Source organism: Neopsephotus bourkii, unplaced genomic scaffold (genome assembly GCF_033783945.1).
Source record: "Neopsephotus bourkii isolate Nb327-2 ecotype Australia unplaced genomic scaffold, CSIRO-AGI_Nbou_v1 NB_196, whole genome shotgun sequence".
Taxonomy (NCBI): Eukaryota; Metazoa; Chordata; class Aves; order Psittaciformes; family Psittacidae; genus Neopsephotus; species Neopsephotus bourkii.
The window spans coordinates 9,293,768-9,319,656 of NW_026900709.1; the positions used below are offsets into that span (position 1 = coordinate 9,293,768).

A 25,889-nucleotide genomic window follows, 5' to 3' on the forward strand; every position below is an offset into this window, starting at 1 on the left:
CGGAAGCCAGATGATAAATGGTTGGTGAAATTCCATCTAAATAAATGTAAAGTCATGCACACGCAAGGAAAATTTCATAAAACTTCACATAGGAAGTAACATGCTTTGGACTGGCCATTAGCACTTAGGAGTTTATAGTAGTGATTCCATGAAAACATCAGTTCAGTAGTGATCCGCCTTGAGTGTTGTATATGGTTCCTGTATATGTCTTCAAAATATTTGATTGAATTTGTTAAACTGTGGAAGAATTAGGAAGGGCAACAAGGATGCCCAAAGGAATGGAACTGTTTCCATGCACAGAATGACTGAGCAACACAGAGATAACTTGGGATGTGGTACATGCCTTGTAAAACTGAGTTGTATAGAACTACTTTTAAGCTGAAATAATAATTTCTTGATGCAGCAGACTGCAGGCATAGAGTTCTAATGCAGGGTGAAAGCGATTTACATCTATTCAAGAGGTGACTATGCAAGAGAAAGTTACAGGGATTTACCACATACACAGAAAACTTGTAGCTTTGGAAAATTGTTGGGGGAAAAATATGTGAACCTTATGAAAGTAATTGGGGGCAATGTGATGTATATTTGTGCTGCTTCTGTTCTCAAGAACTATGTACGATTGTTTTAGGGGATAAAATGATAGGTTAGATAAAGCTTCATTAATGTTTAGCAGTTCTATGCTTTTGGATTGTCTGTTGCAACATTTGTGTTAAGGTGCATTGAAACTAATTGTTGCCAGTCTCAGCGGTCATAAAGTATTTCTCATGTTTACAAGTAGTGGTAGATTACCGCTGCAACCTGTCCGGATTCTGTTAATCCTTGCTCACTTCGGTAGTCTGGGTAGTTTTAAGGAGACTTGTTGCAAAAAGATAATATCTTCAACTTTGTTGGAAAGGCATTTTTTAAATTTAACTTTTTATTGAAGAAATTTAAATAGGAGAACAAGACTAGAGGTTGTTAAACTTAGTTATGGCTACCAGAGCACTGTGAATTGCTTTATTAATTTCTCCTGTAGCGTAAACAGTGTCATGCAGATTTTTATTTGCATTTCTGATAGCTGTTAGGTTCTGTTATTATTTTCTTAGATAAAATGGTTTTTAAATACTGGTGCTCCCCACTGGGCAAAGTATACTGCATCATTTCCTAATGTGTACCTCAACAAATTGCTCTCCCTGTTTCCTACTCCTTCCCTCCCTCTCTGCAATGAAGAGGATAATTTTGTGTAGTGATCCAAGATCAGTTTACCCTGCAGCATTAACCTTCTAACAGTTTTATTTTTCCATCATGCTGTAATCCACCCCAGTCCCTGATATATTTAAAACCTATAAATTGTTAATGCCGCACTTCTTGAATTCTAATCATGGCCAGACTACATGTGGGGCTCCGGTTTGGGAAGGATCATTAACCGTTCCCCTGGGAATCCTGAGTGGTACTTTCTGGAGGCAGCATGAGCTGTATTATTTGTGTAGATTTTGCCCTTGTGCTGCTATCTGTTTGAAACTGGGACTTTATACGTAGTATGAGTTGTATGGTTTTGAACTGCATTGCCTAACACAAGTGCTGTGGATTGTTATCGGGAATGCACAGAGGAATCATTGATCACTGCTTCTTTTTCCCCTTTTTTTTTTAAACTGGACTGCAGACTCTAGTGGGTATTTTTGCTATATCTTTTCACCGATTTCAGATACTTCAAATGGTTGAGGTACTTTTCAGCATTACTCTTTTGTTCTAGATTATCTAACGATTAGCAATTAAATTGTAAAATGAAACATACCTTCTGTTTAAGAAAAAAAAAACAAGCAAAACCAAACTATTCTCTAAAGATACAGCAATATTTTTATATAGATTATAAATTTAATAATATATATGGACTGCATGTCTATTATAAAACGGATGCTTGAGAAGCTTTTAATCTGCATGTGTAATTGCAATATATTATTCAGGGTGATGCAATAAATGGTACAGTTAAGAAATGGAATTTTTTTTGTTGTGTCTCAGGCTTTTAAACTTTGGACTATATATTCTAGAAATAGAGGAAACTGGAAATAAGGATATTTGTTTTTTTAGGCTTTTATCACATTCATTGTAACATCACTTTATCATTTAATAATTCAGTAGTTCATTCTAGAGAAGGTGGTTTTACTTTTGTAATTGTTTTAATATGGTACCCCTATGGCAATGAAATACAGTATTTTATGGCAAAAGCTGGTAAAAATAATATCATCTCTCCAGAAAATTTATTAGCAATGACATTTACAAAACCATGTGTTTGGTTTAAAAGGAATGTAGCAAGAAACTTATGTAGCTGTAGTACAAGAAAATTGTTAAGCAGGTGTTTAATGTTAGATAGTAGATTATCAGAGAATTTGTTCTTAGGCAAATAGGAAGTGGTATGTGTTTTCTTGAATTTGTGTATTTGTGCACGTGCACATATGCAAAGAAAATCCTCTTTGATTTTCTGAATGCTTGAATGTGTACCAAGGGAAAATGACAGATTTTATCCTCAGGTTTAGAAAGTCTGGTTGCAGCAAAACTAAATTACTGTTACAATTCTTTAACTAAAGAATCAATAACTCCAGCTTTCTCTCTTTTTCATAAGTTGGCTTAATATCAAATATGTGATGTGTACCACCAAGATTAAACAGCCAGTTTTGGTTTCTACAGACAGTACTGTAAAGGATAAAAAAACCCCATCACTGTGACTGCAAACCAAGCTTCAGAAAAATATAACTTTATAGCAAATTGAACTATTTTCTCCTGAGTTGGTTTAAGAACAATGTTGGGAAATGAGCACGTATCTTTTCTCGTAGGCTGACATTTTTTGCTCTGTCCCCTTCAGAATCCAAATAAGGATGCTGGGGCACATGTGCACAGATGCTTATAGGATAATTTGGGTTAAAAGGTTCCTCTGAGGTCACCTCGTCTAACCTCCTCCTCAGAGCAGGATCCACTGTGAGATTAGGCCAGATATTCTATTTTATTTTAATTAGCGAAATATGTTTGAATCTTTTTGAGTCAGGAAATTAATTTTAATCTGTACCCATGCCACATCAGGAAAAGCAACATATTATGCTCTAATTGAGGCCTCGACACAGTAGCAGTTATGACCTCTGTTTTAGTAACATCCAGTGCCATTCTCCAGCCCCTGCAGTGTTAACAGCAGAGCTCTCTGCGATCTTGAGGGTATTCTAAACTGGTGACCAACAGGAGTCCTGGCATTTAGCAAATATGTAATCAGTTCCCAGTTCCTGAAAATGTTCCATCAAATTTTGGATTCACCTGTTCAGTGCTTCACTTATCTCACATTTTTCACAGTGCTAAAATGTTTTCTGAAGCATGGTAACTTCCGTATCCTTTCCTGCTGTGAACAGTCCATTCAGGGTCCTTCAAACTTCAGCCTTCCTATGGGCTATGTCACTCAGTTCCACAAGGAAATATTTGGGGATTGCAACCTTTTTTCCCAGCAAGTGGTGTTTCTGATGAAGCCTCCAGAGGACCTCTTCTCACAAAGGAGAGAATATTTTCCTTCTGGGGGCTCTTTGTAATTCAGATGCAAGAGTGGGGCCCTGCAGCACAGAGGATGTGCAGGACTGGGGGATGAGCTGTTAAGTAGCCTGGGGATGGCAGTAAAAATGGAGTTGCCTTTTCTTCATAAGCTCTGGCATGCTACCAATTCCCTAACCTGTGTTAAATCTAATTATTATGAGGGCTGAAATCTGAAATTTTATTTCCTCCTGTTTATCTCAAAAACAAAAACAAAGCAAGAGAAAAAGCTTCCAGCAGAAAGTGTAATTTTTTTATATTTTTCTTCTGTACTGTGTATTGTCCTGAAGGATTGTAAATTGATTATTGTTTGTTCTCCAGATGGATCCTGTGCAAAAAGCAGTCATAAACCATACATTTGGTGTGTCCATTCCCCCCAAGAAGAAACAAATAATTTCCTGTAATGTCTGCCAGCTTCGCTTTAACTCGGATGTGAGTATTGGCTATTTTCATTCCTTTTTTTTGGTGCATTAGGTATAATTAATCTAAACCTCTTTTTCCCAAACAAATCATTCCAGTTCTGCCTGCATTCCACTTAGCCTGCTGGCTGATATTTCATCCACCTTGTCAGTGGTGGAAGTTCAGAGATGTACATTGCTCTCTAATTTTCTTGAATGGGTCTGGCACAATATGTAATGCCATGTCCGTTGATGATATCCTCTTAGACAGTCCAGTAGCCTTCAAAAGCTACTGCAAAAAGAAATGTAGAAATGTGGTTTTTGATTGTGGTGTTTTTGTTTATTTGTAAGTTTTGTTTGTTGGGGGTTTTGGGGTGTTTTATGGTTTTTGTTGGTTTTTTGGTTGGGCTATTTTTTTTGGTGGGTTTTGGTTTTTTGTTTCATTGTTTTTTGTTGTAGGTTTGTATGTTTGTTTTTTGTAAAGAAGGGACAGCGAACAGAAAAGCTTCCCTTGTAAGTTTTCCGTGTCATATCCGCTGTTCTTTCAGAAGAAATATCTTTTTCCTGTTGTTCCTATGTCCTTGCTGATGATGTCTTCCAATTTCTTAACAAAGTCACTCTTCTACTAACTTTCATTTGTAATAAATACAAACACTGACTTCTAGCTGTCCTTTTGAGTATTACAAAGACCAAGGAAACTTTTCTCTGGTATAATTAAAAAAATGCTTTTCAAAAGAGTACACTGACTGATATTTACAATATATATAAAATCAGTGTTTTTCCTGAGTAGCTTTAAAATAAATTCTAGAAAACTATGTCTAAGAAAATTATGATCTTCAATACTTTATATATTTGTTAATCGTTCTTGGAGACTACATACTAATGTCATTAGGATAATACCCCACCCCCAAAAAAAAAATTCTCATATTTTTTGTTATTTGTCAGAACACATCCATAAGTTATATGTTAATATTGTATATTCTGCTGTTATAATTTCAGTCTAAGAACTAGTTTGCAGACACCTCTTCAAAGCCTTTGAGTATTTGGTGCTCGTAAAGATTCACAGTAAAGCATCTATACCTATTACTCTGACTTTCTCTGCCTCTATCATTCCACTTTGAAGTATCTTGTAAAGTGGTTTCCGGAGGTTGGCGTTCCTGTCAAGGCTGGTAAAGATCTTGAAGCAGTGCTATCTTACCTTCAAATTGATTTCCAAATCTGTCATCTTTTGACAAGCTTATTAAACCTTCTTTGAAGTGACATTATCTACTTTGTTAACCAATTTCAAAAGTCATTATTTAAAATTTAGTTAACTTGGCTTTCCTCTTTAAGGTTAAGATTTAGGGTAAAAAAAAAAAATACATATATGTATCTTTATGTTTAGATACTTAGCCCAGATACCTGCTTTTACTGATTAAAACAAGGAACCAATGAAGTTTTTTAAAATTTCCCTTGGCTCCATGGATCTGAATCTCACTTCTGAGCTGGACTTCAGTTTGTCACCAGGGAGGGAGCTCAGCCTGCTCCTGCTGTTCCCTCTCTTTCCTGAGGCCAGAGTCCCTCTGATGATAGGTCCTGCCGATACAGGAGTTACTCACTTTGTCTTCACTGACATTCAGGTAGATAAATAGCACTTCAAGCAGATGGATTGAATCACAATTTAGCAACCTAAAAAAAGAAAAAGAGCTGTAATATTATGTGGCTTTCTACATCTGCCAACCAAGCAATTTTTCTTACTTAGACTTACAAAGTAGAATAAAAAGTGTATATTGTATTCTGCTTTCAACAGTGGCACCACAAATCATGGGAGATCATAGCCTTGTTTTCTCTTCTGGAATGGGTGTATTCGTATGACATTGTGCTCTTTATAAGTGTGATCAATATGATCAGTTATAGTTACTAGCAAATATCATTGTCCTTTTGTAATGGGGGATTGTGAGAAAGAATGAAGCATCATGATTGTTCCACTGCTAGTGAGAAAATGCAGTTTCTTACTTTCTACAGCAGTTTGCTTTACAAGGACATTCACAAACAATCCAGACATTTCATTTCAGAATGTACTGAGATTCTGGTAGTATTATTAATAGCAAAAAATCATAGGATACTTAAATATAAATTTGTTTCACAAATATAACCACAACATACCGGAATATTTGGAAAATGAGTTTGCGTGGTATAGCACTTCTGTTTTAAAAGCTATCTAGCTTTTCCTCAGATTATTCAGCTTCCGCTGGGAATCTTTACATAAAATTTCAAATCTGCCCTCCCAAGTTCAGTCTTTTGACCTAAGAGTCATTCACCTGAGTGTGTGTTGCCTTTCTTTTTTTGCCCTATGGTCTTATTTTGTTGAGGTATTACTCCCACCATCCCCCCCCCCTCCTTAACCTGTGTTACAGTTTCACTGAGGTGCTGCTAATGGCCTTTCAGCTAATCTCTACAGACTCTTATAGTTCTTTCTGAGCTTGTTAAAAGATCCTTCACAGAAATAAAAATCTGGACTCTTTGCTTTTATTTTTCATTTTTGTCCCTTTATAATGCAAAATTATGTTTAGGGCATGGAATGGTCTTTACAATCCTTCCTGAGTTTGCTGATTGGGAAAAAGGGAATCAGGCATTTGTGAGCCTCGTAACTGCTGAATCTTCCAGTGACTCAGTTCCACCATGTAATATCCTGTGAATGTATCGAGAGCCTTTCAAGTGGCATCAAACTGTGATAACCTGCATTAAAACCTTGAGCTGAGTGTGTGACAGATTTGTAGTACAGCTGCTTCACATTTGCAGTTTCTCCTGCCTGTACAGGGTTGACATGCTCTTTGTTGTTATGGGCATTTGATTCCTTTGAACTTCCTTTGACCTAAATTAAGAAAGAAAAATTCAAATAACAGAGGTAGTCTATTTAATAGTTTTCTTACTTTTGTTCTCCTAAGTGAATTTCACTTGCATGGTGTTTGAAGATTCTTTCCAGATTCTAGTGTAGTGCTTTATCTATTGCATGAGTAACATACAGGCCAGTGGATACTCATCTGTGAGAAGAAAATTGGTTTGCTTGCCTTCAGTCTTTTCATCACTCCTTGGACACTCACTGGTCTGGATCAATAGACCAAAACAATTCAGACTAGTCAATTTACAGTTGCCAAACCTCCCACTAAATTACAGTACATTGGAAAGGTTTCAGTTTTCTTCTGCCAGTGTGCCTGCAGGTTTAGCTTTGGTGAGTGTGTTCTGGCATCAGATTTAGAGGCAAGCATCTGCATCTATCTGCAGGAAGAGAAAATCTGATATCAGGGATGTAAGGAAATTTTAAAATAGGTTGTTTCCTATGTGGGAGTAAATGTACCTAATGTTGCCTTCTATATTTTGAAAAACTTTCTAGGATTATACTTTTTTTATTTTTTTCCTACCATATTATAATTTGAGCAGTTTTTCCTAACTGAATTCTTCAGGATCTTCCAGTTTCCTGAACTTTGAAAACACTTTTTAAAGTACAACATGAAGAAAACATCCGTGTACAGACTCTAAATTTGATCTAGTTATAGTCTGAGATGTTTACTTTCTTCCAAAAAAGGAATTCTGTATTTTGACTGATATTAGTAGACATTCACCATCATACTTTATCTGTCCTTTTCTAGAATTCATTAGCTGCAGTTTGGTCAATTTGGAAGTTGTTTTTCTGATAATAAATTCTGTCACAACCAGTTTGAGCATCCCTTCCAAGATCTTTCAACTTCAGGAGAAACTGTAGTGCATAAGAGATGATCCAAAGTCTCAAGAAGCAGAAAAATTAAATGCCATCTCTATGGAGTAAGACCGAACTAAAGTTGTTTCAATAGCCTGAACTTTGAGGTAATTGAATTGGAATTTTATTTGTAACAGTAGTATTGACCTGACAACAGTGATAACTGAGATTGCTTCGACAATGGACAGAGGACCTGCAGATCAGACAGGGCACTTGAGGATATCCCAAATTATGCTGCATTCCTGTTTCTCAAACTGAATCCTCACTCATTCAGTTTGCCTTCTAGTCTCTCCTCTCTGCTCATTTTTGTTTTCTTTAGCATGAGCTGGGGAGTAGCAGGATCTAGTGAAGAGCAGAAACATTAAAAGAAATAGAAGATAATGAATTGACCTCAAGATTATGATACCAGAAAACTGGAAAATCAGTAGAGCTCTCAGCAATTCAAAGGAAATGAGGAGGAAATAAAGAAAAGGGCTTTTTCCTGAGCTAATTTTTAAGGATGGTAGATACCAGAGTCAACCGCTGTTGAATTGAGTTAGAAATCTCAATTTAGAAAGGAAAATGTTACTTGCATTGGTAGTTGATGAGATTGATTAGTCAGAATAGTCAATGAGATACTTATTCCAGACTGCGTAAACTTTATTCTGTTTTGCAGAGGAATAGAACTCAAAACTAAAAAAAAATAAAAAAAAAAAAAAATCTTTTGATGTCTATGTAATGATGAAACAGTATGTGTTCCAGTGCAGCAATCACTAGCATAGAATCATAGAATAGTTAGGGTTGGAAAGGATCTTAAGATCATCAGTTCCAACTCCCCTGCCATGGGCAGCAACACCTCACACTAAACCATATTACCCAAGGCTCTGTCCAACCTGGCCTTGAACACTGCCAGGGATGGAGCATTCACAAGTTCCCTGGGCAACCTATTACAGTGCCTCACCACCCTTACAGTAAAGAATTTCTTCCTTATATCCAATCTAAACTTCCCCTGTTTAAGTTTTAACCCATTACCCCTTGTCCTGTCACTACAGTCCCTAGTGAAGAGTCCCTCCCCAGCATCCCTGTAGCCCCCCTTCAGATACTGGAAGGCTGCTATGAGGTCTCCACGCAGCCTTCTCTTCTCCAGGCTGAACAGCCCCAACTTTCTCAGCCTACCTTCATATGGGAGGTGCTCCAGTCCCCTGATATCCTTGTGGCCCTCCTCTGGACTTGTTCCAACAGTTCCATGTCCTTTTTATGTTGAGGATACCAGAACTGCACACAATACTCCAAGTGAGGTCTCACGAGAGCAGAGTAGAGGGGCAGGATCACCTCCTTTGACCTGCTGGTCACGCTCCTTTTGATGCAGCACACCAGTGAAGTTCAAGCTATGTTCTTGTGTTATAATCCAGCTCAGGAAAAAATGAGAACTATCTCAGTTATATTTACTACCACCAAAGACCGGGCAACAAAAGAGGAAAAATCCTCTTCATGGAACAGATTGTGATAATGAGTCACATTTTATGCTTGCTTAAAGGCCACCAGAGCAAGGGACGTAACTGTATTCCACCAAGAGGAAACAAGACACACTGAGAAAAATGTAGCTTAGCCTTTGAAAAAAATATTTTTTTTCCTTTTAAAAATTCTGGGATTCCTTCCAAACTCGTACTATGTCTGTGTGGACTATAGATAAGCTTTGCTAAATAAGTTTTTGTATTAATAACATAAGTCTGGCTTGTTGATATTAATTAGATATATTACATTCTAGCAGAAACAAAAAGCAGGTTGAGTGAATTTCCTTGAGTCCTTATGATACCCATAGGAGGGTTCAGTAGCAACAGGGCAAGAGGAAAATGTCTGTTTTCTATCCCACATAGATTCCTTCTCTGCCTACTTTTGGCTCATTCTTTCTTACTTCTTCTGGCCACCAGCTGAATCTGCAGCATCTCCTGCAGCTGCTTTGTGGCAGCAAGTCCCTCCAGCAGCTGTGGAGCTTTGGCCACACTGTCCCTGAGACGTCTGTCATATTCTGTTATGGCATCTGACACTGAAGCTCACAGCCATTAGAGAAAAGCAAGTTGCAATTGTAAGGATACCTATTTAGCATCTGCAGAATTATTTTTTTCTCTATATTTATGAATCACCACCTTATGTCCAAATAACTTCTCTCTGCTCCTCTCCCTTTGTATTTGTATTGATAGTCCACAGGTTTTTTTTTTGGAGCTGGGGCACTGTACGACATCAATGCTAATCCAGTCCCTTTCCTCAGCAGTCACACTTCTGTACTCCAGACTCACCAGTACATTATGCTAGCAGTCCATCCAGCAGTCCACATGAGTTTTTATTCCTTTTTTGTTTGCTTGTTTGTTTGGTGGCATATTGGTTTTATTTTGAAAACAGAGATTGTCATCTGTTGAATACATCCAGAATAAATGTCTGCCTCCGTCTGCACACTTTGTTTCCTGCAGAAAGGTCTTTTGCTATGATATAACCTGGTACATACCATCCTGTTGGTAGGATATCATCTGGCTGAAATAAAGTTGTATTTTCTCAGTGCCCTGCGAGTAACTACTCTAAGTCATTAATGCTTTTCGGTGTCACCAGCAAAGACTTAGAAATCGAGAAAAAACACAGATCAGATAAAGCAGATGTAACAATTGGGCATGAAGAGATGCTGAAGGTCATCTTATTGTTGAACGCATTGATAGCTAATAAAAATGATGTGATGGTAGTGATCATCTTTTTAAAAAGCCAGAAGGCAAATTTTTGAAGTTTAGGCAAGTATTACCAAACATTAACTTTGCAAATTTGAATGAATCATTCATGCTGTCAAAAAGATAACACGAAATAATATATAGGATCAAATAAAAATCTACAGAACTGTCATTGTCTTTTGTAAAATGTTTTACATTTTCCCTATAAATAAGACTATTTATATGGATTCTTTGGGTATTGAGGTTAGTGGAGCGGATGGAAGGTAATTAAAAGCATAAATCTCAGGAACTTGTGAAGGTAATTTTCGGTTTTGTAGACAGAACTGACAAAATGATGAAAGTTGTTAGCTCGAACATGACAGAAATATTGCACAATTATAGGGTATGGGGTTATAATGTGCTGAAAGCTCTGTTCAAATAACAGCGATTTAACAGAGCTTTTAACTAAGTTTGGTTAGATACTTAAAATATGAGTTGACTTCTTATGACATGGCTGATCTTCATAGTGTTTGATTTTTCATAGTCCCTTTCCCTTTGGTAGTAATCCACCTTACTAATCGGAGCAATTAGGTTTTAGAAGTCCATTGAGAACAGAATTGAGAAAATAAAGCATAGCATTGGTATAACAAATGTATGAACACTTTAATTATGCAGATTTCTTCTATTACATCTATAATATCATATGAGATAAAACTAGATTTTTTCAACACCGCTTCCAAATACATCATCTCGTGTAATTTTTATTAAAATTATGGTTCTAAATTCTCTTAATTTATATACTACTCAAGTATAAGACTGATCAAACCTTTGGTAGACCTTCTACTACTTTAAAAAAGGGAGTTTATAGTTTAGGATGGGCTGTGAATTTAAATGACAATACATTATGGATATGAATACCTATGTGCTCCTGCAGTCTTGCATGGTTAGATGCCTTCTCTATCAGGAAATCTGCCATTGTAGCCATGACAGAAGCTTTTGTGGTATTTTTTACAAACTTTTTTTCATTGGAGATAATGATTGTATTGACACCAAGTAAATACAGTGTTTGAGATAAAATTGCTCTTGAGAAGACTTTCCATCTAGGGTGGAATTCCTGCTTTAAAAAGAAGAAGTAGCAAGCAAGAAGAAATAGGAACTACAAGCCACCATGTTCAGTTCCATTTAGTTACGGCACTCACCCAGTATTGCAGAGCTTAAGGCATGAACTCAGACTTTCCATGTGGATACTTCAACAGCTTACTTTATTTTTCAGTTTCACCTTCCTAATGCCATGATGCTCTACATATATTTAATTTTATATGTTAATTGTCAGACTGCATATTGTGATAGCAGATTCAAGCATTAAGCTTAAGTGTTGGGAGCCCAATTGTCTTATTTTCATGAAGGGCTACATCAGGTGGTCCTGAAGAAACCTGAAAAAAAATCTTGCTCTCAGACATATACGCACTGAACCACTAGACTTAGTCAACCACTGCATAAAGTTGTCATTGAAGGGATCTGATAGGTTAATATTTCACCTCTTTATGTAGTAATGAATTCGGTTAATTAGTCATTCACACACTAAATAGATTCTAAAACTCAGTCACTTGTGAACTGTCAAAATGAACAGTGCTGATTTCAAATATACTGTCAGTCATTGCTTCTGACAGGGATAATTTTCTGTAAGCTTTTGTACTAGTCTTCCCTGAATTACAAAGTTTTCTGAAAGGTAATACTACTGTCAATCAATCTGTGTGATCTGTATGTTTCCTGGTTACCTAGTTTTTTATAGATATATGTATCTATACATATACACATATTTAAGTTTAGGCAATGTAAAAGAACTGAAGGTTATTTTAAGCACTGTAATATGCTAATGGTACATTTATTTTAGAAAACATGTTTACATGTAGATGATGATTTGCATTGTTCATGTTTTATTCAATGCAATCTAGTATATAAGGTTAATGTATTCTATGTAGTCTCACAGTTTAACATCCTGATGCTCAGATTTAAGCATAATATTATTTTTGCATTCTGGTATGTAATGTCACATTTATTTCAGCTTAAAGCATTTCCTCTTCCTTAAATTTTCCTAGCCAGTGCTTTATGACTTTTTATACTTTCTAATAAATAGGGACATTCCTTTTTAAAATGTTGTGATGTGTATATATCAAGCTAGTACACCACAGTCACTTAGAACCAAGTGGAAATTACATGTATATATTTTTTTAGGTAGGAAGTTCTTTCACTTGAAATATTTTCTTACTCCACTTTTTCGAAAAGCATCCTCCTTAACTTAGTAAGTATTTCATTTTAAAATTATAATAATAAAAGTTCAGTAGTCACATTTAATTTTGATTATATAAGGAATAAATTTAACTCAGTGTTTTTGAAATAAAAAGTTAAATATTCCAATAATATTGAATTGTGGCACAGGTAAATAATTTTACTGTAGAATTGATTCATCTGTACAGTAAATGCAGCTCTATACACTGGAATAAATTATTATTAAATTAAAAAGCATCACAGTACATGAATATAGTGAGATTCATTAAGGTTACTTGTCTTTACTTTGGCTTCTCCTAACATTTTTATTTTCTCTAATACTATTTTGATGGTACAGAATTTGCATGAATTAGTTTTACATAATTTAGTAAATGTTAATGATGATCAAAATTATATTCAGTATCCATTTAAAATATTGCATCTCTAAGATACTTAATTTAATTTTACATTTTGTTGAGGTTTTTTTATTAAAACTGGTAAATTAACTTTCTTTTGTACATGTGGCTTTTAAACCTTGTATGTACAGAACTTCTTTTGCATTATCTAAGCAAATGAAATGAAAATTTTAAGCTTCCTCCCTTAACTAAAAAGGAAAATTTTTGTCATAGCTTATTTCAAAGGTGTGTCCATTATTCCAATGATATATGTTTCAAAGCTCGTAACCTGTCTTGTATTGCTATGTTTGTGTTGGAAACAAGTTTTAAATGGGACTGAGAGCCTTTAATGTGGCACTTGTGCAAATGTTTTTTTGTAAAACTAGGGTTAGTAATGATCAGGATTCTAATAATCAGAATAATTGGTACCGTAATAATCAGAACTTGCATTCCAGTTTCAGATTCACACCGAAGTGTTTTTTTTCTTTTGCTTTATAAGTCCAGAAAATTCTTAATGGCTTTTGCAACACAATTACACAAAACACAGTTCTGTGTTGATATTGCATTTCAGTTACTAAAAGGCAACTTTTACCCCACAGTGGATAATAAGCAAACTGTGAACTTCTGGTGTATCTGAAAGGGTTAGAAAATAGTACTTCTATAGCTAAGAAACATTGCTTCAGTACCTCAAGGAATGTTCCTTCATGTTTGAAAAGACTGTCTGTATTTCTACTTGGACAATAAGTATGAGTTGAAAGAGCCTAAAAAACAAAGGTTTCACAAAATCCAGTCACTGGGTGTTGAAACTAAACAAATTCAGTGTAGAAACAAATGGTATGTAGTTAACTGACAAAGTGAAGCACTGCAACAATTTACTGAAGGTATATTTTCTATCCCTATCTACTCTACAATCAAAGCTGGAGATTTTTGTTTCCCCCAAAAGAATATGGAAGTTCAAATAGTTTTGGAAAAGGCTGGTATTTTCAGAAGCCTTACTTAGGTGGTCATAGCAATACCTTTGGTCTTATAATATGCAACTATGAATTTGATAATAAAAAGATCATAATAATTACAAAACTTAAAAGTGAGTCTGTTCACTGTGTTTCCATGAGGATTTGCTTGCATTTGTGGAAATCTTAATTTTAATTCTGCCTGGGCTTGTTTGTTCTCAACAGGTCTCATGTACACTATATGAGGATTGAATGAAGGGAATCAAAGACTGTAGTAGGTTATTACTGATATTGCAGGCATTATTATTGCAAATATCAGCAGAAAGGCTTATTATCAAGGAATTGACTTACTAAGTCTTTCTCTTGAGTGCACTTATGTCTCTACCGTCATAGCTTTGCCCTCAGGCAGCATATGATCCTATCAACAGCACACATATGCGCAGAGCATAGAGTTCAAATATTTAAAGGGACATCATCAACAAGAATGCTTGAGTGGAAAATACTATTCCTGCTATTATTTAGAATTAAAAGTATTGGAATGGAAAGTGTATATGCAGACCTCAAATTTTAGCTCCACTTTTTGTACACTGTACCATGTGAATAGTTTGTTTTATTTTGTTAATGCAAAAACTCCTTCGGTGCAGTGTGTAGAAACAGTAAAGCTTAAAAGAAACAGGCATAACTCAGCAAGGGTGGAGAGATACAAGGTGAGACTCTTGTGTCTGCATAAGGCCCATAGACATAACAGGGTGCAAACAGATCTGTGCTCCTCTACCCACATTCAGAACTGAGGAGGTCCAGCCCAGAAGTTGACAAGTGTCCCTTTAAAGTAGTGCACATAGTGCTAGTGGTATAGATGTTTAGTTGTTTCTTTATAATCCTTAAATTGTGTTTATACACATGTTAATATTTCAAAGGTTTTAAAATCAAAAATAGTTCAATAGCAGTTGATGAGTAGACTTTTTGCTGTTCTTATAATAATGGGTTTTAAAAAAAATAAATCTCAGTTTAAAAAGAATTTAAGGTCAAACTTACCTAGCAGCCTTTCTTACTGAAGGCTTGCTTACTGAAATCTCCCATAAAAGGATACAGTCATAATATATCAAATACACTATCCTCTCAAGGTAGAAAGTACTGTTTCTGAGGATGTACAACCACTTCATAAGCTTTAGTGTATAAGAACTTCACCCCTCTGTTTTAGCAGCAGTTCTCCATCAGTTTTAACAGTTAATATAATTTTTGTAAGGACTCCGGTGCACTGTCTATTCTTTTTTTCTGGTCCAGCTGTTTCTATTCTTCACTTTACACTCTTCCATATGATAAAGCTCTTATTACATGCTGTCCAAGGTGACTGTATTGTAATGCCTATTTCTGCTGATCTTAAAATAATTGTCCTCATTATGGCAGCACTCTTTACAGAATTCAAACATCTTAGATGTTATAGTTGCTTTTTATCAAAAGCATGTGGACTTGTTTCATGGCTCGCTTCATTTAACACAGTGAACTAAATAAAGTAGTCCTAATCAGTTGAAGAGAGAGAATGTAGTTTTGCATGAACATAGAAAAGTTTACTTGCACTGATGGTTTTATATGCCAGGTGCCAAGGTGTGGTCATCTGGTTACATGAAGCATGCTTTCTCTGAGTGTTTTACTTTGAAATAAGCTACAATATTAACTTTTTTAGTTAATATGTAACCTTCAATAGAGGCACCTAGTAGTATGTCTCAAATAATTTTCTCAAATTATATTTGGAAATACTAATAACACAAAGCTATTACTGAGTAATATAATGCTATGAAAATAGACTATTTTGTATAAAACTATGTTTCTTAACCATTTTTATTAAATTAATTTCTTAATAAGCCAAGAAACATTCAAATTCATTAGCTGAAATTTCCAAGCATGTATTTGTATTAAGCATGTAGTTCCTTATTTTTGCACCTAATGACATGACTTCACTGAACTTGTTAATAGTGAAGTCATAATGTCATTAGTGCCTGTTTAAATTGCTGTTACTGTAACAATGAAAATACTTTGACTTTTGTACTAGATCAAACAGAAGGAAAAATGGATTATTTAATCATGTTACAGCATGGTACATCTTTCTAACTACAAGCAGTAAAGACTAGGGAACAGTACATGAAAATTGAGTAGTATCTTTCTCAATTGGATGTGTTTACATTTATATAGTGCTTTAAATCTTTAAGCATGATGAAAGCGAAGAATTACCTTATGAGTGACAGAGCTTTACCTAATCTCAAAGCCTCTTTTTCTGAGTTACTGAAAATATGTACTATTCATTAAAATCCTGTCATTTGAATTTGTAAGAACTTACATCTAGGCAAACAGTATAAAGCTACTAAAGTATTCGAGGTGGAATACCATGGTGCCTGCTATTGAAAGTGTCACATTTCTGCCTTGTCATCTGTTGTGTTATACCGAAGTTCAGGAAAAAGTGAGCCTGATTTGTTCTCCTTTGTAGAGCCAGGCCGAGGCCCACTACAAAGGAAGTAAACATGCCAAGAAGGTCAAAGCACTAGAGGCAACGAAAAATAAACCCAAAGTTGGTTCTCCCAAGGACAGCGCAAAGGCTAACACAAGCTGCTCCACCACGCAAGTCACAGCCAACATCTCTGACAAATCAGGTCAATGGAAACTTTTTATTCTATGCATTCTTTATTTTCTCCTTTTTTGGTGTTTACACAAGAGAATCTGGTTGCACACTAGTGATCCATGACTTGTGCTTTCTAAACTGTTTATTTTGCTTTCTTGTACAGAATTGATTGGTTTTGATATTATCAAAGTGCTCTTTCACATCTGTGAAGCACCTGGTGTCCCTGAATGCTAAAGACTTTATTAATTTTTTTTTTAACTTGTAAAATTTGCTCTTATAAAGTATGAATGTTGTTTATATGACAATATTAATGGATGGATGTGGGTGGAGGGGCAAGTCTGAGGTGTATGTGTTTAACCGAAGTACAAGAAAGTTTTTTAAAAAATTGTTCCTTTCTGAGTAGGATAATATTGCTCAAACTGGAAAATATACCTACAGAAATGTAGTGAAGCCTCATGGCATGGATATTTCCTGACTTCCACAGCTCATTAGTGCTTCAGCATCACTTCTTTTTCCTTACTTTTTGTCCATGTTAGTAATCTGATTAATATCAGTAGCACTAATTGCAGTGGAGGGACTTGAGTCTCTTTCTGCTCTGTTAGTGTTGTATTACTGAATGAAACGGGAGAACTGCCTGAACTTGTTGACACTGTGAAATCCTGCTCATGTTATCCAGGAGAATGCATACTACTAACAGTGGGTTAACCAACTATAGGTCTAATGGACTGCTTCTGATAAATTCTTCTGCCTTGGTAGCCATTTATTTTCCTCTTCATTGGAGCTGAGCTTGACTCAGATGCCATAAATTGAATGACACAGGTTTCTGACACACCACAAAGAATGACTGTTCGTTACCCTGCTCACTTCACAGCAGCACTAAAACTGTCTGGGACCTTAGCAGTGACAATAGGTCCCAAATTTTGAGTCGATTAACCTAGCAAATCACATTTTAGGTTTGAGACAGTAACATGAATCCAAGTAGAGTCTTCAGGTAAACAAGCCATGTTATGTTACTGTGGAGGGGAGGCTCCTTGGAGCTTGTTACAACTCTACAGGAGATTGCAGATGGGATGTTTGGGAGGACCTGGAGTGGAAAATTCTCCATAAATGTGGGTGAATGCTGGTCACAGAGGTGGGAAGGGCTTGGAGATTGGGGTTTTTACCAGGGTGGGGACTTGAAACAAAACTATGATTTTGTTCAGCTATACTTCCCCTTCCAGAGACTATTGTTCATCTGTTCTTTAACATATGTTTAGTTCTTTAACACAATGCCTATTGCAGCTGCAGCAATCGCTATGTTGCTTCTGGGAATTGGGTTTGGGCTTTGTTGGGTTTTTTTTGCCTTGGAGCAAATTAACTGATACCATTTTTTCCTGAATATTTTAACACAGCTTCCATTCTCTGAGAAATAGGTTATTACTATATAGTGACTGTATAGGTATATTTTATTTTTTCTTAAAAGATTTCTGATACTAAGAGTTTTCATGTGTACTCTTGGCAGTGTTTTTTTATCCTGATTTCCAGAGGAAATGAGACGTCTTATCATCTGTCCTTATCTCTGTTATTCCCTGGGCCTTTCTTCACAACTTTGACTATATTGCCTAGAGACAAACAACAACAACAAAAAAGTAAATTGAGGTGCAGAGGTTTTAATGAAGTTTCTGTAAGTTTGATGGAAGTTGGCACCTAGGTAGAAGAGATGCCTTAACTTATGGTCCATCCTGAAAGATCTTGTGGTTTGAGCTCTGTTTTGCTTAGCTGGCTGACTAGGCAGGCACTATGTTTCATTTCAGGATGGGGATTTGAGAGTGTTTATGTGTAGTGTAGTTCTGAAAACATTCTATGAGAAGAACATAAGGTAAGGGCTAAATGAAATCAAGGAAGGGAATTAAATTTCACTACTTGTGGAGCTATTGTTTAGCCATTGTACTTGACTAAATTGCTACATTCTTGAGAAACCTTCATCGTGAAATAAATCATTCCTCGTGTCTTTTCTTGGGTGTAGAAGAGGAGAATGAGAAGCTAAACAGAGAAGACAGTTTTCAGTTCTTGTGTTCCTTTATTTACTGTCTTATCACTGGTATTAGTGAAGAACGGGAAGGGAGTATTACAGTGAACTCATAAAATGAATTTACTATTCTCATAAGAAAGTCTGCTATTAAAAGGAGACAACAGGCATGAATAGCAGCTTTTTTGATGTGCCGTCATTTTGAGTGACATAACGATAAAAGATCTGGAGCTCTCCAGACTAAACAGTTTCTGTATATTGAACTAAAATGTCAAGTTAAGTTTGCTACAAAGCCATGTATTCTGTAGATCACACACAACACCCAAAACACCTGTTTCTCAGAAGTCACTATTGTAGTAGTAACAGGAAAAATAATTTTACTGTTAGCTCACCTTGTGTGATGAATCTATCAAAGGCCAAACCCAAATTCATCCAGTCCTTATTTTTCAAAACTTGCAATGCAGTGCTCTCTCTGCAGCTGTTCCATTCAACTCGAGAAGTTGGCTGCTGGTAGAGCTACAAATGTTAAATTAATCTCTATGGTCTTCTGGGAATTTTCCTGAAGAATGTGGGCTCCTGCAGATAGAATTAGCCACAGCCGAAGGGAAAGGGGTGACTCTGGAACTTTGTCTTAGCAAGAAGATGCCCAAATTGTGAGAGAATGGTCTTCCCTGTTGATGTTAATAATATATTATGACTCAGAAATTACTTCTGTAAATTGATCATCAGCAAACATTTAATGGTAAAGCCATGGTACTGTACTGCGGCGTCTGTAAAGAAAGAGGCTAAGCACACACATGCACAGCATGATAATATATAGCATACAGATACAGGTCAGAGCCGTGAAGCCAAACAGCAGCTACATCATTCCCAGTGCTTTCAGTCACTATAAATTCCATTCTATAAACAATCACTCCCCAGGCTGCTTCCCAGCCCGACCTTGCACCCAAACACTCCCTGGCTTACTCAATAACCAGGTGCACTATTAGCAATTCTTCTTTTTCTTCTTCAATTATCCACATAGCGGGAACAGGACGGCTTGCAGTTCCCATACTGTACTGCTGAGTTGGCTGCAACCTCAGGTAAGCGGATATTGATGGGTTGGATTGTGCAAGTTGTGCACCGTAACATGATTGGACTACTGTGTGATCTCATTTGCTAAGCACACCACTCTTCACCATTTAAAAAATACTTGCTTATTGGTACTTGTAAGTATCCCCATCCTATCCTGGTCACTATTTCTGCAGACAAGAAGAAAATGTTAAAGATGGTGTGTGACAAGGTGTTTGCTCCCCTGCCTCTTGTTGGATCATCTCTGCTTGTCCTAATATGTATTTGTAGATTGGAGGTGTCCATAGGGACCCTTTCATAACTTGTCTCCCACACAGTTTCTCTAACCACCCTGGAAAAGTCTAGTAATAGTTATAGAACAGTTTCATACAGTAGAAAAACACTGCTGTTACACTCTAAGCTTTTTTGTAGCTGCTTTGAGACATGGTTACAGAACAGCAGTGTTAACAGGGCTGGGAGCTGCTCTTTCATGTGAGGCAGATTCCTTTCCCTCCCTGTGGAAGCCAAGGATTTTTAAGATGGCTTCACACAGAAGTATACATATATTTATGGCATATATGTATGGCATTGCTTTAGAAAAGGACACGGGTAGTAACCAGTACATAACACACTTTAGAATATTTAGGGTGTGTTTTAAATATAGCTCTGAGAATGTAATAGAAGATGGTGTCTGTGATCCCAGGTTAGCATAGCCTAGATGCTTACAGTGATGAGTCCTTTAGGAATGCATATGTTAATAACTGGATTGAAATGTCACTGTTTACTTATCAAGCAAAGAGGAATACTTTGATCATACTTCCAAATCAAAATAAATGGTTCGAAATGAAGCAGACAGATGATGTGGTATCACCTTCTTTGCATTTTGCTTTGATATAAAAATCAGGAAGTAGATGCAAGTGTTTTGAGCTACTCAAAAGAGTCAAAACCAGGTTTTGGATTATAAAAGTAAGGGTGGGGGCTTTTTGTTTGGTTTTGGGTTTTTTTGTTTGTCTGATTGTTTTCCTCTGTCTTTGATCCATTCAGAATATGCTCTATTTCCTCTGTGCCAGGGAGGTCTTTTTGTGAGACGATAGGTACAAACATTTCAAGCTCTGTCCTCATTCAAATAAGAGCAGAAGTCTCTGCTAGCCTGTACTTGGTAGATACAAATAAACCCTTTGGATGTGCTATGAAGACTCCTTTTTGTTCAGCTGGTACAGGAATAGACAAAATTATGCACCTAACTAGGCCAATTGCTAGATCCTGTTTCAAATCTTGACCCCTCGTGCTAGGGCTTTATTTTGTAGCTGTGTCTCAGGGCAGTTCACAGGGTCATGGTGATGACATTCCAGCACATGAGCAGTCATATGCTCATCTGATGTGTATGGCAAGGACAGCAGGAAAGGGATGTGACTCCAAAGTTGTTTGCCAACTTCTCAATCCTAAGCGGGCCCTGTAAGAGTTATTCCAGTCATTACAGCTGTATAACTAAAACCAGATGGAGGCTGTTCTGAGAAACGTTGACATGCTGGAGTGCCATACAGTGTCTGACACTAAATGGGCTAGCTCACATTTTGAAAACAGCTCAGACATGTTGATGGACCTAATAAATGCCACTTGATGTCAGGTAGGCATATGGTGATTAGTTGGCCCATTAGACAGGACTGGCAACTCCAAGTTTTATCAGACTTAGAAAAATTGACCTTGAGGTCTTATCTGTGGGTTTTAGTTCATTAAGGGCTTTTTGTGGTGCTTTGACAAAAAAACTCTTTTTTCCTTTTGCTCCTGAAGTAGAGTGTAGAGCACTGAATCACATTTACTCAGGAAGATTTCGATGGGTTGGATTTCTCCAGTGTCCCAATTACCAGTGCTGTTTATTCATCAACTACTGATGAGGTGTCATGTCCCAAGGGAGGGCTCAGTTTGTATTTTGCAAGTCTGCCATCAGGACACTCCCTTAGTCATGTTGCTTTCATTGCTTATTTAAAAACCTTTTTGCCAATGCTTAAATTCTGAACTTTTCCATATGCATCTCTGTACTTAAAGAAATCCTAAAAAAAAAAAAAAACAAAAAAAACTACCAGTTCTTTTACAAAATCCTTTTCACCTTAACATTTCTTTTCATTTATCACCTTATTTTCCACTAATTTTAAAGGAATGGTTTGTTTACTTAGCTCCAACAAAACTTTTTTTAGATAATACTTCAGCAATAGCTTGGAGATAGAAACACGCAGCCTCCACTGCTGAAGTGTGATTATATCTATTTGTCATACAGTTATCATTATAAGAACCTCGAAGGTTAGGGTGTTTTTAGGGCAGTTATTCTTCAACCTTTTAATTCTTTATAATGTACCCAAGTGCTCTAGACCTCAAAATACGTTGTGAGAAAGTTGAATTTTGTGGATGGGGCAGTGTGCGAGAGAGAGAGGCTCTAGGACAGAAACACGATAAGGATGTGTATGGCTCTCTGTCCCTCAATGTCAATGAGCCATATTTAGAATTTCTGTCTTACGCCCATCAAAGATGCTTGTCATTATGTGCAGTCTCCATCAAAAGCTACTGATGAGCCTCATCAGTTCTTCACATTTATGCTTACTTAAAGAATTCTGCTGAAGCTATGCTCTATAAAATAATCATGCATCTGTGTTTATGTGCATTCATATAGTGCCTGCTAAGCACAGGCATATAACTGTTAGATAAAGGCTTTAGTTTATGGTCAGCTAAGTAGTAAATTCAATTGGATTTAGCCACCAAGGAGAATCATTTCAAGGGCATTTTTTCATTAAACCCTCTGAGGATGGTACGTTTGGTTTTCTTTGCAATGTTTCACAGCCATCTGAAGATCACTGTATATTGCTGCCTGTTGAAGCTGTCCCCAAAACAGAGGCAAAGGCATGGTATAGAATTTGCTGCTTGACCACAGAGTTTTTAGAGCTGATAATATAAAATAATATTAATACTAATAAATTCATCATGGACACACTAATGAAAATACCATGCCTATATTTCTGTGAACATTATATTATCAGTATTGGTATGTAAAATAAGCTGTCAGTGACACACGTAATGCTTATATTGGATTTAGTAGTAAATAGCTTCCAGGCATTTCTTTGTGGGTTATTTCAGCAGCTGTTTCAGGAAGTTGCTCTTTGGTTTATGCTGTTAGGATGAAAGGTTAGCCAAAAGAATAATTAGCAAATCAAAGTCTATTAACAGGAAATCATTATAATAGGTTAGATCTTTAAACACTTCCTTCCCTGTCACTCTTACTGTTTATACTTTTCAAAAGTGGTTATTCAAGCCTCATCTTTGCCATGTGTGTTTCTTACAACCTGAAAGGAATAGCAGTCATTCTCCACATTTTGATGTTGATAAACTCCTGGGAGCTCATGGAAGCCTTGTTTCTTCAGCCTCTTCATAATAATGTGAACTACCACATATCAAATTCTGCACCTCTACTGAAAACTGATTATAGGTGCCGTTAACTGAAAAATAAGCTCTTAGCCTGACACAATTACATTGATGAGCTGTTGCAGTTCTTGTTCAAACTGAAAAAGGTCAATCTGTTCTTTCCCCAGTTATTATATCAGTCAGAAAAATATGCAAGGAGGATTTTGTTTTGAAGAAATGGTAAGCTATTTCTGCTGCAGTAAGTTAAGCAGAAGCTCTTCGTCAAAAATATATTGTAAGATGAAATAAGAGCATTCATCTGTCAGTCCTCTATCACTGAAACTTTATGCCACTATTGATTTTACTTATTCCAGTTCTAAAAACTGGAATTTCATTGTATATTTTTTCATTAGCATCCTTAAAATTATACAAAGTTTTTCTTAATTTGCAAAGATGTAGATACAGGCATTAGGCAAAGCACGATTGACTCTACTAATACTTCTGGACAGTGGGAGCAGAGTGGATACTCTCAGCTTCCATTTTTGGTTTGGGTTTGTTGTGTTTTTTTTTTTAGCTACATGATTGTGGTCATTTGAAGAATATATTTTATATATTGAATCTTTAAACACATCTTTTATATTGTGAGATTAGGCATCTATTTTTCATGCTTGTTCTGCTAATGATGTGCCTACAGATTATCCAAAATTTTTTTTTTTTGATGGGATGATGATGATGCTAACAGAGTAAGACGAAGATGAAATAACTAGCAATACTAGCATATGTGTGTATATCTCCATAGAGGACATAATATTAGAGAGGTGTCACTACCAGCACTATTATGTATCACATCATTCTTTACTCATCATTGTCTTTACAGCATACTATTACAAGGGTTCTTGAGTCTGGAGGAAGGGAATGGAGAAGGCAAGACAGTGTGACAAAAAAGAAGTGGCCGACAAGAAGTGTTAAGACTGAGATACCAATGTCACTAATCTGTTTTCCAATTTTCTGTTAGGAAGAAAAGTAATCCAGAAGTATCCTAAGAAGTGAGGGTTATGTGATGAGATTTTGTAAAGATTGCAAATGGGAGAAATAAGATATCCCCTTCTGTCACCTGAAGATGGTTATTATTTTTGATGATGAATGACAGTATTATTTGACTAAGAAAAAACTAATTTGTGAACCAAGCCCCATGTTGTGGTGGGGTTTGTTTTTTTTTGTTTGTTGGTTTGGTTTGGTTTTAGATGACACAGGACTGAAATTAGGCCCTTAAATTCATTAGAATAGAAAACTCCCAAAATAAGACAGCTGCTGGTTTTGTTGTTTTTTTAACAAGTCTGGGAGGAATAGCTTTATCTGTACCTAATACTTTCAGTGTATTAAAGAAATACATTGCTCAAGAAGTAAGGCTATTCTTTTGATGCTAGACATTTAGTTTTCTCACATAATCACAGAATGCCAGCCATTACTCATACAGGCAGTAGCTGAATGGAGTTTTGTCTGTGTCCAGTTGTGCCAAAGTTAAAGATTGTGTTGAGTCTGTGAATTTTTAGTTAAATATCCTCCTTTTCTGTCAGCCTTTAAGTGAATTTAGTCTTCAGATGTAAAAGAATGAGTCAGGCCCCATGCTGTGTCTTCAGTATGCTTTGGTTTTGCACCTAAACAAGATACATGTTCTATTGTTTAATCTTTTTTCTGGAAACATATACTTAAAACTGGAGAAAACTGGCTGGCTGCTGGGTTTTTTTTCTGTATTTCTCAGCATCTGAGAAATTAAGTAGAAGACCTCTCAGAGTACAAGCTGGTCTAGTGGCACCTTCCACACAACCAGTAATGTGGCTTGATTGGTTTTGATTGGTTTTGTTTTTGTAGATATTACTTTTACTCATAATTATCTTTGCTTTTATAACATAAATGCAAGCAGCATTTAGAACACAAAGAAAAATGCATGTTGCTAGGGGATGGCAGGCAGTTGTGAGACCAAGAAGTTGATGAGTTGATTTTGATACAGAACGTTCAGAGATCTTGAATCAAAAACAAAAGCGAAAATATCCACGGCTGACACATCAGACATTTAAATAGGCCATTTGAAAAAATCTTCCTTTATCATCTTTCCAGCCTTAGTTCTACAGCTGCATTATTGACTTGGTATGAGAATTACACTGCATTTCCTATAGGATAAAAATTATACATACAAACAGTAGGTTACATATTATTTCCTTCTTACATGTTTTCAACGAGAGTGAAAATATTTTGGTGTCTGCTAGATAGTTCTATTTGAAACCTGATTTATTTGTCAAATCTTGAAGGCATGACTTAAAACTCTCAGTTCTCAGGCAAACCTGCACAGAAGTCAGTGAGAATGCACAATTACATATGTCATTTAACTTAAATGAAGATTAATGTTTCATAGTTAATTTCAATGGCAGTTCTGTCTGGGCAAGTACCAAGAAAGTTCAAACATGGGCCTGAGAGAACATACCTGCATACAGATTGTCGGTTCTTCTTGACTCATTTATTGAGACACCCATTAATTTTGTATAGGGTTCCAAAGCACTTTAGCAGTTGTGGGTAGGATTTTAAGATTATTTTTTTTTTTCCACGAATGGCAAGTGCAATGTGTTTCTAGTAATATATTTCAGATTCACAGATGAAGGATGTTATTTTTATAGTTGATGAGATGAACCAAGACATTTTTTAGTGGTAGTGAAGGATGTCTGGGAAGAATACAGTATGTTTGTTGTAATCTTTGAATGTTATTTTTCCAAGCATTCCTATATTATTAAAATGTTAAAAAAACAGTGAAGTACTACAGAAAGTTTGCATTCCAGGACCTCTAAAATAAACGTGGTAGAGCCTGTAATG

General features: G+C 36.2%; 1 protein-coding gene across 9 annotated transcripts in view; it reads left to right on the forward strand.

Annotated features, from left to right (window-relative positions):
• ZNF385B (zinc finger protein 385B) overlaps nt 1-25,889 on the forward strand; it is a 169,008-nt gene that overhangs the window by 127,628 nt on the left and 15,491 nt on the right. For all 9 annotated transcript variants that reach the window (XM_061379276.1, XM_061379238.1, XM_061379258.1 and 6 more), the window contains 2 exons: nt 3,865-3,975; nt 16,445-16,607. In XM_061379276.1, the coding sequence (XP_061235260.1) occupies nt 3,865-3,975; nt 16,445-16,607 (274 nt within the window). The remainder of the gene's footprint in view (nt 1-3,864; nt 3,976-16,444; nt 16,608-25,889) is intronic.